Source organism: Protopterus annectens, chromosome 7.part0 (assembly GCF_019279795.1).
Source record: "Protopterus annectens isolate FY-2018-M chromosome 7.part0, PAN1.0, whole genome shotgun sequence".
NCBI lineage: Eukaryota > Metazoa > Chordata > Ceratodontiformes > Protopteridae > Protopterus > Protopterus annectens.
In genome coordinates this window covers 959412624-959427987 of record NC_056739.1, presented here as the reverse complement: position 1 = coordinate 959427987, position 15364 = coordinate 959412624, and the positions used below count along the sequence as shown (strand labels likewise).

The 15364-nt window shown below is 38.4% G+C and overlaps 1 protein-coding gene across 2 annotated transcripts in view; it reads right to left on the bottom strand.

The window, feature by feature from the left end:
- The window catches only part of LMCD1 (LIM and cysteine rich domains 1), a 385448-nt gene extending 372693 nt beyond the window's left edge, over positions 1 to 12755 (bottom strand). Inside the window, exon 1 of one of the 2 annotated variants that reach the window (XM_044077518.1) lies at positions 12580 to 12755. In XM_044077518.1, the coding sequence (XP_043933453.1) occupies positions 12580 to 12606 (27 nt within the window). In that variant the 5' untranslated portion in view covers positions 12607 to 12755. Of the gene's footprint in view, positions 1 to 12160; positions 12420 to 12579 lie in introns of those variants that run through there. The other variant, XM_044077519.1, reaches the window with a different exon arrangement.
- Between the last annotated feature and the right edge of the window lie 2609 nt (positions 12756 to 15364).

Genomic DNA, 15364 nt, shown 5'->3' with positions numbered 1-15364 from the left:
GGAGGGAATGACTGAGGTCTGGTCCTTTCCTACATCTTTATATCTTACAGAAGATTTGGAAGGAAAAAATGTTCTGCTGAAATCACAAAGTTATGTAATGAGACTAAAAAAAATACAGGCATAGAAAGGATGAAGAGCGTTATCTATATTAGAGGAATACTTTAGAACATGAACATGACGTTAATTCCACTGTAAAAACAGGACAGTTATAAATGAAGAAACAGCAATGAAAAGCTAGGCAAACATACCCTGTAGTACTTGCTTAACAGAAAGCAGGCGAGATCCATAGTACAGCCCTGTCGGACATACCACTCAACCTGCTGTCACACGAATCAGGGACAAAGCCAAAAAGTAATGAGGAGACAAAGGCCGAAAAATAATTTGGGATAAATTTTAAAGATAGTTTTATACACTTAGAAAAGCTGCCAGAACAGGTTTTGCATTAGCATGCATTTTCTGGAGGATATGAGGTCTGAAACTCAAAATATCTGTTATTTTTAATAACTATAACTACAGTCCTCAATTTAATAGAAAACCACAAATGTTATTATCAGCAAACTATGGAAAATTGAGTGGTATGCTCTGAGGAGCAGAGAGAGGGAGTGTGTGTGTGTGTGTGTGTGTGTGTGTGTGTGTGTGTGTGTGTGTGTGTGTGTGTGTGTGTGTGTGTGTGTGTCTCTCTGTGTGGGTGATGAGTGAGTATTTAGAGATGGGAAGAAAAACTGTTAGGCAATTACAACCTGCAGCTTATCCAATAATCAACAGGTAGACCAGGACTGCCTCATGGGACTTATCTACTGTCAAATTTCTGGTTTAGATAGGTCAACTTTAGTAGATGCTTTGTTCATTTTTTTTCTCTTTCAGAGTTACTAATCCAAATTAGTTTAGAAATAGCTATTTGTAGTTCACTTATGCCAAGTAAGCATCCCCAGCAGAGTATTTCATCCTTTTAGAAGAGGAACCAAGATGTCAAATAATTGTAACTCAGATCAAAAAGCTGTATTCGGGCAGATAGGTGTGCCATACAATAAAGCCAATGCAGAGGCCTATGCACTAATAAGGCCTTGAGGGCTCCATGCCTTCTGAAGTATAATCCCAAAATACATGAATTTGGTTGCACACCAATGCTATGCTTTACTAGTGTCACACTGCACGCATCCTGTATCTCATCCACGTCATACTGCTGAAAATATGCCTTGATATTCATCCATTTCATAGTGCGCACGCACACACACACACACACACACACACACACACACACACACACATACGCTGTGCATCTTCAGTGTCTCACTATAGGTATTCTGGCAGCAGCTCTGTGCTGCTCACCGATGCCTTACTCTACTTTCCTCATCATCTCTTGCAGACAGCAGTAAGATGGTTGCTTTCTGTACCTACTTCAAACAGGAACGGCATTGGACTGGAAGAAACAGCAACAAACCCTGTCTGCTCTTAGCATCAAACATGCAGCAGCCTTTAGCTGTTTAATTATGTTTTGTACTAAGGTTTGCATTGGGTGGTGGAAGTATATCATAATTCTCCATATAAGTTTGTATGGTGGGTATATCAGTAAACTTCTCTATGTCTGCATAACTCTTGTTAAGCACCATTTTACATATATTGCACTGCATTTCACTTTGCATATGAATTATAACATAATGTGAATGCAGAAGTGGACAGTTTGCCCATTAAATGCATCTAATATTCAGCAGCTGTTTCAGCATCCAGTTTACTCAAACTCTTCCAGATGACTTACGCCTTCCAGAAGGAACCCACTAGACTCCCACTTCAACACTTACACAAGAACTCACTCAAACAGTCTATTTCAAGGGTCACAGTGTTTTGGCTCTTTTGGCTTTGCCTAGAACTCTTGAGCATAGAAATTGAGAGGTATGCTTTTATCCCATAGCTGAAATTTTGGTGACTATGAAGAGGTCAACTGAACAGTTGTTGCTCTTAGGCCCACCTTTATAGAAAGTCTCTCTTGCCAACTGTTTAATCTGTTAACAATGGTCAAAAGGATGTCATAATTATTTCCATAAGATCAGGTAAAAGAGTGCATGTGCCACCCAGAAATGAGAATAGACCCAAGTGGATACTGTGACATCTTCTCAATCAGTAGACAACTAGTGAGTCACTAACATCCCAAACTACCCTATCAATGCACTCCTTGTGAATATGGGCATCCAAACAACTTAACTAACAGACAACCCCATGTAGGGTACAGAGCACTGACTCAATGAACAAACAAATGCACACAATTAGTACATCTTGAAGATTGCATTCCTTCCACTCCAAAAAAAGAGAGAAAAGCAAACAGGAAGGAAGATATATGAAAGGAAAACATAACATTGGTGGCATCGAAACACCAGCATCCCAGTAGTTATGACCTACAGCCAGTAATGGGGATACAGCTGGGAGCAGCTGGCTCAGTCAGCCCCAAAAAGCAAACATAACATGCCAACATTAAATGATATTAGCTACCAAAATCTGAATCACCCCAGAATTAAATAATGTTAACAGTCAAATGATTATATTTAGAGAAAATGGGTATATTTGGTATGTTGAATCTATGTACACTACTTAGTGTTACATACCATGCATATATCTACAGAATCATATTTCAACATGTATGATTTTTAAGTTCAGTCCAGCCACATTCAAACAAACTACTGTCACATAATATTCTCCTAGATGCCTAATCAAATGATGTGCAGTGTCCTCTACTGTTTTCTTACATCTGCTTCTTCTAAAGCATCATAACAAGTTTAACAGCCTTTTTATTTATTTTCCTATGTCTCTCTATTACAAAGCTTTATAATAAAATCTACAATCATATAAGATGTTTCCATCAGGAATGTTTCAATATGTCCACTTTTTTCTCTGATGTGCAGTGCCGCCAATGTTATCTTGAAAATCTCTTAGAAAGCATACATGATTAATGAATTAAAAAAAAAAAAGAAATTGCTTATTAAAAAGGAGAAAAATGTTATCTTTGGAAAAACACTATGAAAGACTCCACTTGGGAGTACTATGCACAGTACTGAAAACTTCTTAGTGTTAAGAGCCCAGGAAGAGTTTACAGGAAAGCAACAAAAAGGGTATGTGGTCTGCACTAGGGGCCACATAATGACACACCAGAAGAACTTGAGATGTACACTATTGGAGAAAGCAGAGGGGATGCTTTTGAATATCATGATGAAATTCATTACCAGAGTACTGTTTAAAAAAAAATAAAAATAGTTTTATGATAAAAAGAGCACACAGTGTGAAGATGTCAGCTGAATGAGTCAATGGCGATATACAAAACATTATTTCACAGAAAGGGTGGTTAGTTGCTGAAACTGACTTCTTAAAATGGTTCCAGGAATAAAACTAGGAGCAAAATGCAATAGTGCATGGAAGAGGAATAATACACTTCTTATGGAAGTGAGGAGAAAGTAATACCCAGCAGGTTATGTAGAAGGATCTTCGGCCTAACAGACAGGAAAAATTGGCATACAAGATGGACTGTTTAGTGTTCTCAGTCTATGTAGCTGGTGAAGAAAATGTATTTTATTTCAAATGTGATGTAACCTGGTGGATTTTGTTGCATGGAGGACCACTTCTTGAGGCAAAATTCTTATAGTTCATTAGCTTTCCAAGCCTAGTTACACTGAGGCTCATAATAATCCTTAAATGGAAAAACAGCTGACAAACTATGCATTTTTATCTAACGCTCTGTAATGTGATGTAAATGACTACTATTCATTAACAATCCTTCACAATTTAATGAAAATGCTATATAAGCCCAGTTTAATATGAACAGCCTTATAACAAATGGTGAATGTATTTGTACAAGTATATTACATGACATGACTGCAGTTTCTATTTGAACACATCAAAAGACACCATGGAGCACCCCCCACCCCCAAACAAAACAGTCATTAGATTTGATACTGTTCCCAGAAGAACCTAACTACAATCACAAATTTGTTGTAAACAAAACTTTTCTTAATAACGCAGTCTGGAACTCAAAGCCTACCAAACTCCAAACATTTTATGAAGAACACAGAAACATTTTCAAGCAGTATCATGCAGTAATCTTGCACGGGGAAGTAAGACTTCAACCATAAGACAAAAGGGAGAAAAGCTTAGAGAACACCAGTCATAAAACGTATTCTTTAAATCCTGTACTACTCCTACTTTCACAACAGCTATGTAAAAATGTTGAAAACCAGAATCAGATTTTACCAGTTTACAACTGTTCCTATGAGCATAAATAAGGATGCATTTTCAAAGATTTTTTTCAGAACTTGTACATATAGCACAGTGATACAGATAATAGCCAGATAAGAAACATATATATTTTTCATCTCCTCATTTTAAATTGTTTATTATCTGAGGAAGCTCATATATTTATTACAAAGTATAAGCAGCAATAAAAATATGAAAAGCTGTCTGTTATAAATTCCTGTTGGTATACAGTTCAGCCTACATTTTTTTAAATAGCAGAAAAGCAATAATGATTATTTTCTAAATTAACAAAAATAAAGTATTTTATTGTACAAGACATAATGCACCAATCTCATTTTCCTATGTGCATGAATGTATGACATAAATAAACAAATGAGCAAACAAACAAATAAATAAATATCAGTATCCAAACTGAAAAGAATTCTTAGAGATTATTCTAACTGAAATAGTGACACGTGTCAATCCCCATCTGTAGGACATGACAGTGAATTATTTTTGCTTTATGCTCACAGGTGGCTACAAGAGTCAATTTAACAACAAATTGCCCCTCAGAAACTATCACACCTGAAATGATCACACCTGTGTCACACTAATGTTGTACCATTACACACCAGTGATAAACTGGGCTGTACTGATTTGCAAAAGGCAGCTGTTGGCATGTGTGATTTTAGCAGAGACTGAAATAAAATGCACAATAACAGCCTAACCTGTTGATCAGAAATGCGCTAAAGTGCATTAACAGAATCAGACACCTAATCCTTGCAGGGCTCATAAAATAAAGCCCCAATAGATATATGAAACCTAATTATTAACATGTAAATTATTTTTTAAAATATCACCAAGGATATTGACTCTAGAAGGATCTGCTACAGAAGTAATTCCCGATATAAGTCACTCATACTCATGAACGCCATATCCATCATAGGGGTCATGGCCCATTAAGTACCAGTTTCCCCATTTGGGGGAGATATGTAGTTATTCATTCCAAAGTAACAAGTGTTAACTGCATTACTTGCACTGGAGGTAAATAACAGAAATGCAAGAATATCACAGATGCAACATCATCATCATCATCATCACCACCACCATTCCCCTTTTTTCCCCATTTTTCTACATGGGGTTGGGGTATTGTGTTAATTGTCGCCAACTCTCTCAATTCAGTGCCACTTTCCTGCCTTCTTTAACACTCATGCCGATCTTCTTTCACACAATCCATCCACCTCTTTGCTGGATGTCCTCGCTTCCTCTTACCTTCTTCCTGTCTGTCCCAAATCTTCCTCACCAGATTGTCTTCTACTTTTCTGCACATGTGTCAAACCACCATAATCTGTTCTCTTTGATCTTTTCTGCAATTGGAGCTACTTTGCCTTCTGCTCTTATGTCCTCATTTCTTCTTCTGTCTCACAGTGTGCATTCTACCACCCTTCTCAGGCACTTCATTTCCATCACCTCTTGCTTTCTCATCTGCTCTGCCTTTACTGCCCAGGTTTCTGTACCACACAGTAGCACTGGTTGCACCACTGTCTTGTGCACCCTACTTTTCAGCTTCTTTAGCATTCTTCTGTCATAGACTACACATGACACTTTTTGCCAGTTGGCTGCAACCCCTCTGATTCTAGCTTTGACCTCTTCATTCTGACATCCCTTCTCCTCAACCACCCCTTCCCAGATACTTGAAGCTATTTACCTGTTCAATTATCTTCCCTTCTATCTCTATTCTCAGCTTCTTCTGATTTCTCCAATTTGCTGTCATTGCCACTGTCTTATCTGTGCTTAGTTCCATCCCATGCGCCTTCAGTTTTGCATTCCATTCTCTTATCCTTTTCTGAAGTTCTTGCTCAGTATCTGCCTGTAATGCCACATCGTCTGCATACAGCAACTTTGTTGATCTGCCCCCTCCGATCTGTTTGCTAATGTAGTCCATCACCAGTATGAACAGCAGTGGGCTCAAAGCTGAACTCTGGTGTACACCCACTCCAACTGGGACCCCCTCTGTGAGACCACAACCTGCTCTTACTTGAGTCATTGGGTCCTTGTACATAGCCTCCACTAATTCTGCAATGTTTCTGGGACTTCCAACCACCGCAGTACTGCCCAGATCAGCTTTCATGGGACAGATGCAACAATTAAGGTTTAAATCATACCTATAAGTCCAAGAATCTCTACCTTGGTAGAAAACAATTAATAAATACAGGGCTTATCATCATGAGTGAGAACAAAGGAGTGAAATGAGGAAACACCTTACACTCTCACCTTGTACAGTAAAATGACTCCATCCAACAAAAACAGATATCCATATTCACTACTTCAACAAAGACCCAGATCTTGTCATGCGTAATCTGTACACCCATCCCACTATCTATCAAACATCACATGCTGTATTAACCATCCCACCACATCATGGCACATGGTACGCAACTGGTATATGAACCCAGTCTATACAACACTGGCATGGTCACAGCCATATAGCAGACTACAGATACAGTCCATAACCTTCTGGTGTGGAAAGTTCACTCTGCTGACTTAATATGGTGCCAGCAACTGTGACACAGGTGACACAACTCACAAATAGTTTTGGACACAGCTGCAAGGCATTACCTCGACTAAAAAATAAAATAGATCCCCATATTCACTACTTCATCAAAGACTCAGCTCATGGCATGTGCAGTCTGTACACCCCACCCACTATATATCAGACATCATGAGTTGTACACCCATCCCAACACATCATGGTACATGATACACAGCTACTCAATGAACCCATTCTAAACAGTACTGACAAAGTGCCTCTGTCACATAAGGGATTCATCTTACAAATGGTTTAGGACATAGCTGCAAGGCATTCACCAAGACCATTCCTTTCTCTGTGGAAGTTCACAGTCTTAAGATTCAGAAAAAGACACAAATTCCATGTATTTTTTGATAAATTTTATTTTAAATATTTACTACTAGCTGTCTAATTAAGAATATAGTATCTCCAGGCATTTGGGCCATGCTTTCTGTGTCACATTTTGTCCAGATGCACTTTTTTAATCACTTGTCCCCATTTAAGGGTCCTGTTCTTTAATACTCTTCAATTACAGTGACCAAAATGTGATCAATCACTCCTGTTATTTTTTAAGATGTCTAGTGGCCCTCAGTACTAGACAGACTAATTCAGAGCTAACCAAGAAGTAAATATATTATCAAAGTGCTTTAACAGTCTGAGGCAAAAGGAGACAGGAGGAAATTAAATTTATGTTGTTAATCCAGTGAGGTTTCCTTTCAGCCATTACATGTGTTATAAAGCTATAATATGGTTTAATGAGCTATTTAACCAGTATGTCTTTAGAAAGCAGAAAGAAAGTGTAGTATGTGGAGAAACTTCACAAGGACATGGGGGGGGGGGGGCATACGGACATTCCATATACACTGTAATTGAAGGTGGAAGAATAGAGACAGTAACTTGCACTAAACTATCATTATACAGTCTTGATGATTTTGCACATCAAACATTTAGAGAATGTATTCAGTTACTATTCTGAAATAGTCTAATACAGTCTTGATGATTTTGCACATCAAACATTTAGAGAATGTATTCAGTTACTATTCTGAAATAGTTACTGATAAGAAAATATGTGTGTATGCTAAACAGATCCTTTCATTTCAACATCAGCAATGCCAGAAAGAGACCCTGGTTTAATGTGTCACTTGAAGGACGGCAAACAGTAAAGCAAGACCCCAGATCACATAGCTGGTTGATACCAGGAGTAAATAATTACCTAACAGACTGAAACTGCCAGCCAAGAAAGAGATGCGGAGTCATGCTGATACCCATTGTCTCTACATGCAGCACAAAAAGGAGTGTTTCTTTCACCTTGTACAGCAAAACCATCAGCATTTCTTCAAGTTTCTAAGAAAAAGGCTTCACATTAAACACACATCACTTTTTACAGCTCAACCTTTCAAATGTACACAAAACTGGGGAGATCATGCTTCTCATCTGATCGACACTGATCGTAAAGGTTACTGCTGCTTAACAATATGCCAGTCTCAACCTCACCAGCCAAATTTGTGCCTAACTTTTAATTTGCCTCTCCAATTGCATGCTTTCTATCCTTTCTATTTTTATATATTTAGGACTTGCACCTTATAGAAAAGGGTGACTAGTTAGGGAGAAGGGGGGACAAGAGCATAAGGGTTTAGTACACATATCTGTCTGATTACACCCTTTTCTGCTTGTTATATCAACAATTACATGAAGAGTAAGGTGTACAAAATAGTGGTGCGACCAGTACTACTGCATGGTACAGAATCCTGGGCAGTAAAGGCAGAGCAGTTGAGGAAGGTAGAGGTGATGGATTTGAGGTGCCTGAGGCAGGTGGTAGGATGCACACTGTAGGACAGAAGATGAAGAAATGAGAACATAAGAGCAGAAGCCAAAGTAGCTCTAATTGCAGAAAAGGTCAAAGAAAATAGACTATGGTGGTTCAGGCACATCTGCAAAAAAGTAGAAGACAATCTGATGAAGAAGATTTAGAACAGATAGGAAGAAGGCAAGAGGAAACAAAGGCACCCAGCAAAAAGACAGATGCACTGTGTGAGAGAAGATCTGTGACAGTCAGGCATGAGTTTTGACAACAAAAGGAGAGTAGCATTGAATCCAGAGAGATGGTGACTGCTGCCATCTTAACATAACCCCGTGTAGAAAATGAAGAAAAGGGGGTTGAGGATGATGAAGATCTGACATTTTCTGAGTGCATCATTTATGCATCAATCTAGGCTAATTCCTTCTCTGTCTTTTTCCTTACCCATATTCCTGCCTAGAACGGTAGCCATCTGTGAACCCCTACTAATTTGCCAGAAATCTTTCCATCTTCAACCCCCGCCCTCCTCTTTCTCTATCTATACTAACCTGACTAACAAAACTAAACCTGCCCTCAAATGCTTACTATGTAGTAAAATAAAACTCTACAGTCTGTAAACGATGCTTATAATGCTATCCTCCGATTTATAATGAGCTGCCAGATGCCAATGTGTATTTCTATATCTCTTATTACATCAGTGTACTTTTTCTATTATATTAATGCCTATAACTTCTGGAACCTTTCTTCCTGGGACTCCACTGAAAACGGGCTTACACCCAGATGGACTATCCCGGTATACAAATGTAAAATAAAATAAATAAATCAATTAATTAATTAATATCAACAACCACTTATTACTTTCTGAGTTGTCCATTAATGACTGATTACTGTCAATATATCTGCTAATCAGTGATGACTACACTAACATGTCATGACTAATGACTGCCAAACCTTCAGTTACAAAAGATAAATTAACATTCAACAGTCTTAGCAGGCAGTAAGTGCTCCTTAATGTTTTTGGTGGTGATTCCCTTAGATTTTCCAACCTTCACTATTGTCACAATCATACCAGCCTCTTACTCCACACATGTAAGTATACACAAGTGAACATATATGTGTGGATGCACACATCCACACACAAGCTCACACACACACACACACACACACACACACACACACGCACACACACACACACACACACACACACTCTACACAAGTATTCTCCTATGTAGACCTTCTTTCCATACTGCAAAGTAAGTGCCTTCTACAATATCACACTGTAAAACACAGCCAATCAGGATGCACCATTTCACTGTACACATTCTAAATCTCACAGACAAACAGCATTACTGAGTCACTCCTCCCAAAACATGCATACTTTCCATTGTTACCTCCCCAACTCTACATGCTGGTCTTTAAGACAACTGTGACAAAATGTGTTCATGTCAGGATGGCAGCGACAGAAGTTCCACAATCTTTTCAGAGTATTCATCATTCAACAAAAGAATCAGCCCTCTTCTGATAAAATACTGCCTTTAACACATGACTGCACAGACCCATGTACTATAAAATGTACAAGAAAGATAAAATATCAATTGGAGTGCAAGAAACAATTTTTTGAAGTTATCTGTAAGTTATGAATAGACTCTCCAAAACATACAAACTAAGATGCCCCCAGCTTAGTGTCTTGCTTCCTCAGTCTGCATGAGTTTATAATGTGTGTACCTCTGCAAGGCTCTGTAGTAGAAGGTATGATAAAGCGCAATGTCAACTACCTGTATTGCAGAGACATGGTGTGCAGAGAAGACAGCCTGGCATCAGGTAGCAGTAATGCAATGCCCCACTTATGTGTAACTGCCAAAACAAGCAATGGAGTGGGGTGTGGCAAGACAATATCTTCCAAGTACTTCCCATAGGAACAAAGAAAGAATCAAATGCTATTCTATGCAAGATGCACTAAACCCAACACACAGACGTCACTGGCAGAAGAAAGAGAAACAGGGATTATTTAGCCATGGGCAATTACATTCTGAGCCCATCAGCCAGTTAATAGTACAGAATTAATAACCTTGATCACTTTCCCCAATCCATTTATTTCTTTTGGAGAACTGAATATGATGCCAGGCAGTAAATGATCCCATCACTGAAATGCAGACACCACGGATGAAAACAAGCACAGAAGAATAAAGAAAGCAAGTATCTGTAAACAACTGTGTATCCAATTAAAACAATCATTTTGACATTACTGGAAAAAAAAAACAGGCAGAAAAAGATGCAATCAAAAAATGTCAGGTTTGTACACCAAGCTCATGTGCACTTTCTCCCTCCTCGTCTCCAAATATTTGTCCTTTGCCATAAGGTATACATCCTAAATATGTAATTAATGATGCAGCATACATATTAAAATATTCTTACTAGGACCCTCTAACATAATAGACAATAATATAACAGGTATATATCACCAAAGATATGCTGACCTCCATTTCCTGATTATAATGTACTCTTTCTCCTCCTCTTGCTTGCTTTTAAAGAATGAAGATCAGTTGGTACCTTTGCATCGTTTAAAACACTGCCATCTTAAAAATGGGTTTGACCACCATGGGTTAAGAAAAACACACTCATGTGAAGTAAAATAGTCAAGATAAGTGCATTTAGAAATCACTAGGGTACAGTGATGGTGGAGGTGACTCAAAAATGGGAGTAAAACTAGCCAGGAGGAATATAAAGCCAAACAGGCATGGACGCTTAATGCACTTTTGTGGAGTCTTGCACTTCTATCTGCATTATCAGTGGCTGAGTACTCACAGGCAGCAACCCAGGTAAATATAGAAGCAGGTGTTTCTTATTAATACCTAGGAAATGCTGTTAAAGTACAATGTTGGAGCCTTCAGAAGAAGACTAACTGCAGAAGGAAACAGCAATTAATGCATCTGCCATATGTCTATTAAAACATCAACAAATACAAAAAGTAGGGGCAGTTTGGGTGACTGTGGGACTCAGGGAAGATACAAGGATGGGACCTGGAACAGGGTACTATTACTGTTTAGAAAGGGTTTGAAAAAATGGAGAGTACCGCAGTATTCAGTTATGATAAACAGCCACCAACACTACTATTTTTGTGACATTATATTTTGTTAATTAGACTTCAAAATGATGAAAAATTAATTAATAAAGACATACAGAAAATAACTCCACCGCTAAGAGAGAACAGACATAAAGGAAACCCTACACCTACCCTAGTGGGGACAAAGTAAAGGCAATGTCCAATTACAGTAACTAAATATTTGAACTGAATCAGAGTACCAGTACATATTAATTTAAAAAAATCCGATATATCCGTTGTGGATGACATTGTCCCCTGGCAACACAAACTAGTAATCGGGGCAGACTCCGAAAAGTAGGTACGCGACTCTAACAAAGTGTAAATAAATGTAGCTCGTGAACACACTGGAAAATTCGCAGCTGAATAAAAGTGATTGAACATTGAAGGCTGCGATGACAAATGAAATATGTCACCCAAAGACAAGCCTTCAAGGAATCACACACTCTCGCAGGCACAGTCAGAGAAGGTCACTTACCTGTGGCTGGGGAGTGCCTTCCACTTACACACCACGTAAGTCAAAAGGGGGAAACATTTCTCTGACCGACTTCTGTGCAGCCTTTTTTTTAATATTTCAAGCACTAAAGATTTCACTGTTTTCTGAGCCTCAACATTCCTGCACAGGAAAGGTTTCGTGCCTTTCAAAGTCCTCCAAGAGAGGGAATTCCTCTCCGAGGCGCAGAGTGAGTAGTAGGATGCATACATGCAAGGTGCCAGCTCAACGAATTCCACTTTCACCTAAACCAGACACAGCAAGCTATGCAAAAGAAACTGCTTTCCCTCTTCCTTGCATCCATTCGCTTAAAACAAGCTCACCTGCCACTGATGTCACAGATGTCCAGGTGAAGTGCACAAATGGGGAAATAATAATGTAGTATTTCAGGGGGACAAACTTACCTTCTGGATCTCCGAGCTCAACTCCATTGCACTTTATATACTCCAAGAAAGTATTATTTTAAAGTTATGTAACTGGAATCGTCTACAACGGGACGAGAACCTTAAACTCAATCGCGAACTAGCAATTACTACTACCGAACTGATACTGCTAACACGGATCGCGACACGAAGACCCGGGCTGTCTAGCACTTTAAATAAGAGGGTGGAACTTGTGAGGTATTGTCAGCCAATCGGAGCAGGTGTTTGCTTTTGGAACCAGTCGGAATGTTTGGCTTTGTTGTGCTTTGCCCAGAATCGGAAGGGGAATATCCAGTTGTAACGCTGACATCATTTTTATTATGCCGCTGGTTCGGGACGAGAAGGTGCTGAGTTATAGAGGAGGAATGTATAAAAGTTGATAAACAGTTTTACACCACGTTATATCTGATGGGAAAACGTTGCTAAATCAGTTGCTATCGTCTCCTTTAAAGGAAAAAAGAAACAGAAATAACTACTGTCCTCAAATCTCTCCATGAGTTGTAGAGGAGGCGTGTATAAAAGTTGATTCACAGTTTTACAACACATTATATCTGATGGGAAAACATTGCTAAATCAGTTGCTATCGTCTCCTTTAAAGGAAAATAACGAAATAGAAACAACTACTGTCATCAAATTTCTACAAATATGCTTGTCTAATCAGCCAGACAGGAATGTGGAAATAAGAACTTTGGAACGTAGTCGTGATTCAGAGTTTATTTCATCTGACTGTAAGAATAACCTTATTGGCCTGAATTTGTCCATTAGAGTTTAAAAGAAAAAAGTCATGGGCATTCAGAACTGTCAATTAGCTGAGACACCTGATGTCCTTGAGGGGTAATTTGCATATATCCCATTATCCTTTTTACAAGAGGAAAACTCTAGCTTGGCTAGTTTTTTTCTTGTAGTTTTTTATTAATTTGATTGGCTGTGTGCCTGTTTACTCTGAATGTAGAAATGAAAAAAAAAAAATAAAATAAATGCGTAACGCCTCTTAACTGCCTCTATTTTTTAGAGGTAAGCCTGATTCTATTTCACATTTTTGATGCGCCCCTAAAGTCTTTGATTTTTTTTTATTGAGAAAAGGTTGTGATTCGTGGTTCGCAAATAACGGCAATCATTGAAGCCACATACTTTTGTTTCGGAAAAGTGCACATTAAAGTCGTCTTTTTCTATATTTTTTAATAAGCAGCATACCTCTCAACCTCTTAGTGCAAGAAATCTGGACAAAGCCAGAAAGAATGGGCGTGGAGGCAAAGGTCCAAAAATAGGGACAGAACATAAATATTGCTCCTATAAACTTAGAAAGTTGCTAGAATAACAGGTTTTGCATTATTACATATTTCCTGAAGGATATACAGTCTGAAACTCAAATGTTTGTCGTTATTTGGTAATATGTATGACTTCAGTCTTTAATGATTTGCCAGAAAACCACAAACTTTATGAGGAATACACCAAACATCTGAGGCAAAGATCTGGACATTCTGCGAAAATCTGTACAGTTGAGAGATCACTTTTCACAGATTTCATGGAGTTTATAAAGAAGACTCAGTCCATGGGAAATAAACTACCTTGTCAATACTCAACTTCATAAGACACTTCCTGAGACTCCAGGAAGAGCACAAAACATAATAACAGATAAGGCTGGCAACAGAATAGATACAGGAAGATTGGGCTTACATGTTTGCCAAGAGGATTGAATTACCAAGGGGCAAGAATGATATATTGAACCAATTTATTCAGTAGGTACTGGCAGAGAAGATATGTTAGGTAGATAAATTGAGTTATGGTAATGTTCTAGCTCTAGGGAAGATGAGCTAACACTTATGTAACAGGTACTTGAACCTATAGGGACAAAATTACACAAAAAAGCCTAATCAGAAAGTGGTACACAGCTATAGTTTGGTACAGCACACAGTTGCAGCAGTAAGAAGGCAACACATCAAAAGTCAAAGTCAAAAGTAACGTTATTGTCATTTAGGTCTACACAAGTGTAGATTAAACGATATCCCATGCAATCAGCTCATCATGGGACAGACAAAAAAGAAATCACATACATAGAAAGACATAGTTTAAAACAACATATAATAATACTACTGCCATGTTATTAATCAACTGTACACAAGTGTATGGTTACATCTATTGCTAGAAATACACACTTGTTAAGATAATAAAAACACATCTAGCAGCAAAGTTCAAGTAATAGTATTGCACATGAACCATGTACTGCATTATGGATGAACAAGCACATAGCAGTAGCAGCTGAAGAAAAAATATTGCATCTGGGTTAGTAGTATAAATTATAATGGTTGGCTGGCCTTAATATACAATAGATAAAATAATATCTCACAGTGAATGGGAGGTCCCAAGACCTGTTAATGATCAGACCTAATGTTGGAGTTAAGAAGTCGGATCATCTTCAGATAAAAACTGTCTTAGAATCTAGTTGCCCTGCATCGAATACTGTAGTATCTTTTACCAGATGGCAGGCTCATAAACAGACTATTTGCAGGATGAGTTGAGTCATTTAGTATTTTGGTGTCTCTCTTTAGGCCCCTTGACGTATAAAGATCCTGGATTGTGGGCAGACTAGTGCCAGTTATCTTCTCGGCAATTCTCACCACCCTCTGCAGGGATTTCTTATCTGCAACCGAACAGCTCCCATACCATACTGAAAAAGTGGATGTTAGGATGGCTTCAATTGCTGCTCTATAGAACGTGGAAAGTGCTGACAATGGTAGTTTCACCTTTTTGAGTCTTCTCAAAACAT